General features: G+C 39.8%; 1 protein-coding gene across 3 annotated transcripts in view; it reads right to left on the reverse strand.

Moving 5' to 3' along the window:
* Positions 1-2038, reverse strand: part of LOC106940103 (protein SHQ1 homolog) — a 36483-nt gene that overhangs the window by 26919 nt on the left and 7526 nt on the right. For all 3 annotated transcript variants that reach the window (XM_015022742.1, XM_015022744.1, XM_015022743.1), the window contains exon 2: positions 577-641. In XM_015022742.1, coding sequence (XP_014878228.1) covers positions 577-641 — 65 coding nt within the window. The remainder of the gene's footprint in view (positions 1-576; positions 642-2038) is intronic.

Consider the following 2038-nt stretch of genomic DNA (forward strand, 5'->3'; position numbering starts at 1 on the left):
ATGGCCAAGACAAATTGGGCAAATTCAGGACTTAGCGGGAACACCAACATGCAGAAGCCTTATCTGACGGTTCACCCCCTGCCCCACCCCCCTGGGCCGCAGCAAAATTTTCTAAGTCTTAACCGGTCCGTGGGAATAAAGGGGTTGGGGACCACTGGACTATAGCACAGAGTATTCTGGGTAAATACAACCAAAACAAACGTGTGTGTTACTGGTAGCAGGAGAAATGATTTGTGGTCTTTTGCCAAAAACAAAGGAGAAGTCCTACAACCACTAAAATTTGACACCACTCCATTTTGCAAAGAAGGACGTCAAGCTCAGTGTCTTCTTCAGAGTTTTTTGTGCTGTTTCTTTCTGTTGTTCTTGGTGCAGCACCACCACAGGTGAGGGGAGGGAGCAGGTTTTTTATTTGGTTTATTTGACATAGTGCAGTGAGAAAGCGAACTGAAAATGAAACAAATGTTCCAATTCATGTTTGGTTTTTGGAATAATCTGAATAGAGAGGTTTTGAACAAACCAGAAATTTGCAAGACTTTCATGACTGAAACATATTATTTCAATAATGATCCGACCCACCTTTATCAATGTCAAACGTAGCCTTTTCTGTTCCATCTTCAACAATTCTTCCAGGAAGACTTAATCTAACAGTAATAAGAGTTTGTATATTAGAACCAAAATCAGCAAAACACAAACAAACAAACTTAAAATCAATCACAGCTGACATTACATGCAAGTTATATTTGAAGCCTTTTTGCACTGCAGGGCTGGCCTGGTCCTATTGTACTCTGGCCCTGGTTGTTTTGCATTGAGCGGAGTACGATGTCAAAGACGAAGGTTAATCAAATTCCTGATAAAGCTGTCGAGGCAATCTACCCAGAGACTGTGGAGCAGTTTTGCTCTAGATTGTCCCCTCCAGCTGATTCGGTACATGCTTGTATAACCAGCTGATTCGGTACATGCTTCTATAACCAGCTGATTCGGTACATGTGAAGAATCTGAAGGAAAGAAGGATTTATCTTATCCTACTAAAAAAAGAGAAAAAAAATCTCATCTGAGTGTTCTGTCTGGTCCTGCTGAACTACCGCTGTAGCTTGTGGGATTCCCCTCCTGGAGGAGGAGTTGCTTGTTTTTGTTATTAGAGCAATTAATAATCAAAAAATAAATAAATAAAAATTTTTCTTTTGTCATTAATTTAACCCGGATTGCAAGCATCTCTGTTGCTCTGAGCATTTCACTGGCGGAGCAAATTTATTTCTAAAAGATAAGTTTATAGTTTATGCATTTAAAGCCGGGAGAGGGGACCAATCACATTGCTGGCGCCTCTGCGCGTTGAAGCCCGCGCTGCCGCTGCTTGACCTCCTTTCACTCAAACTGGACACAGACTGACCTGTATGGATATTACATCAACCCCCTGTGAGGAATTATTTTTCTTTGGCGAACTCCACATTGAGGTAAGAGTTTAAAACCCACTGCGTTAGCTCTGGTTGCGCAGCTCTATGTGAACCGCAAGAATAACCTGTACTCGCGCTTTCAGACGTGCACATTGAGGGATCGGTGAGAATGATTTATCTTTATTAACAAACAATTATGCGCTGCCCAGCTGATTTTTTTTGTTTTAGTAATAATTTCTATGTCATTATAATATGAAAAACACACAATTTCAACATGAAGTGATTCGTCTTTACAATAATATATATTTTAAAATGTATGTAGAAATTATTATTTTATTGACAAAAAGAAAAAAAATTGCTCTTGGCGGCCCCTGGTGGCCACGGTAGGTGCCGCACGCATCGACAGTAACATGAGCTGCTGTGCAATAAGCAGAGCATCCAAATGTCCAAAGCTCCAGTCAGAAGTTAAGTAAGCAAAACAATGTCTCAAAAATGAACTTATCCTTCAAGGAGGGAAAAATGAAAGGGGAAGAATAGAAAAAAGTTTATTCCTCTGTATTTACTTTAGTTTCTTCTTGCATTTTCTTCTTCATTCATTTCTATTTAGTTTCCTTTGATTATTATCCTCTCGGTTTATTGCTATGTCC

This window comes from Poecilia latipinna, unplaced genomic scaffold (genome assembly GCF_001443285.1).
Source record: "Poecilia latipinna isolate Pla-1442-1.1 unplaced genomic scaffold, P_latipinna-1.0 Scaffold3093, whole genome shotgun sequence".
In the NCBI taxonomy this organism is placed as follows: domain Eukaryota; kingdom Metazoa; phylum Chordata; class Actinopteri; order Cyprinodontiformes; family Poeciliidae; genus Poecilia; species Poecilia latipinna.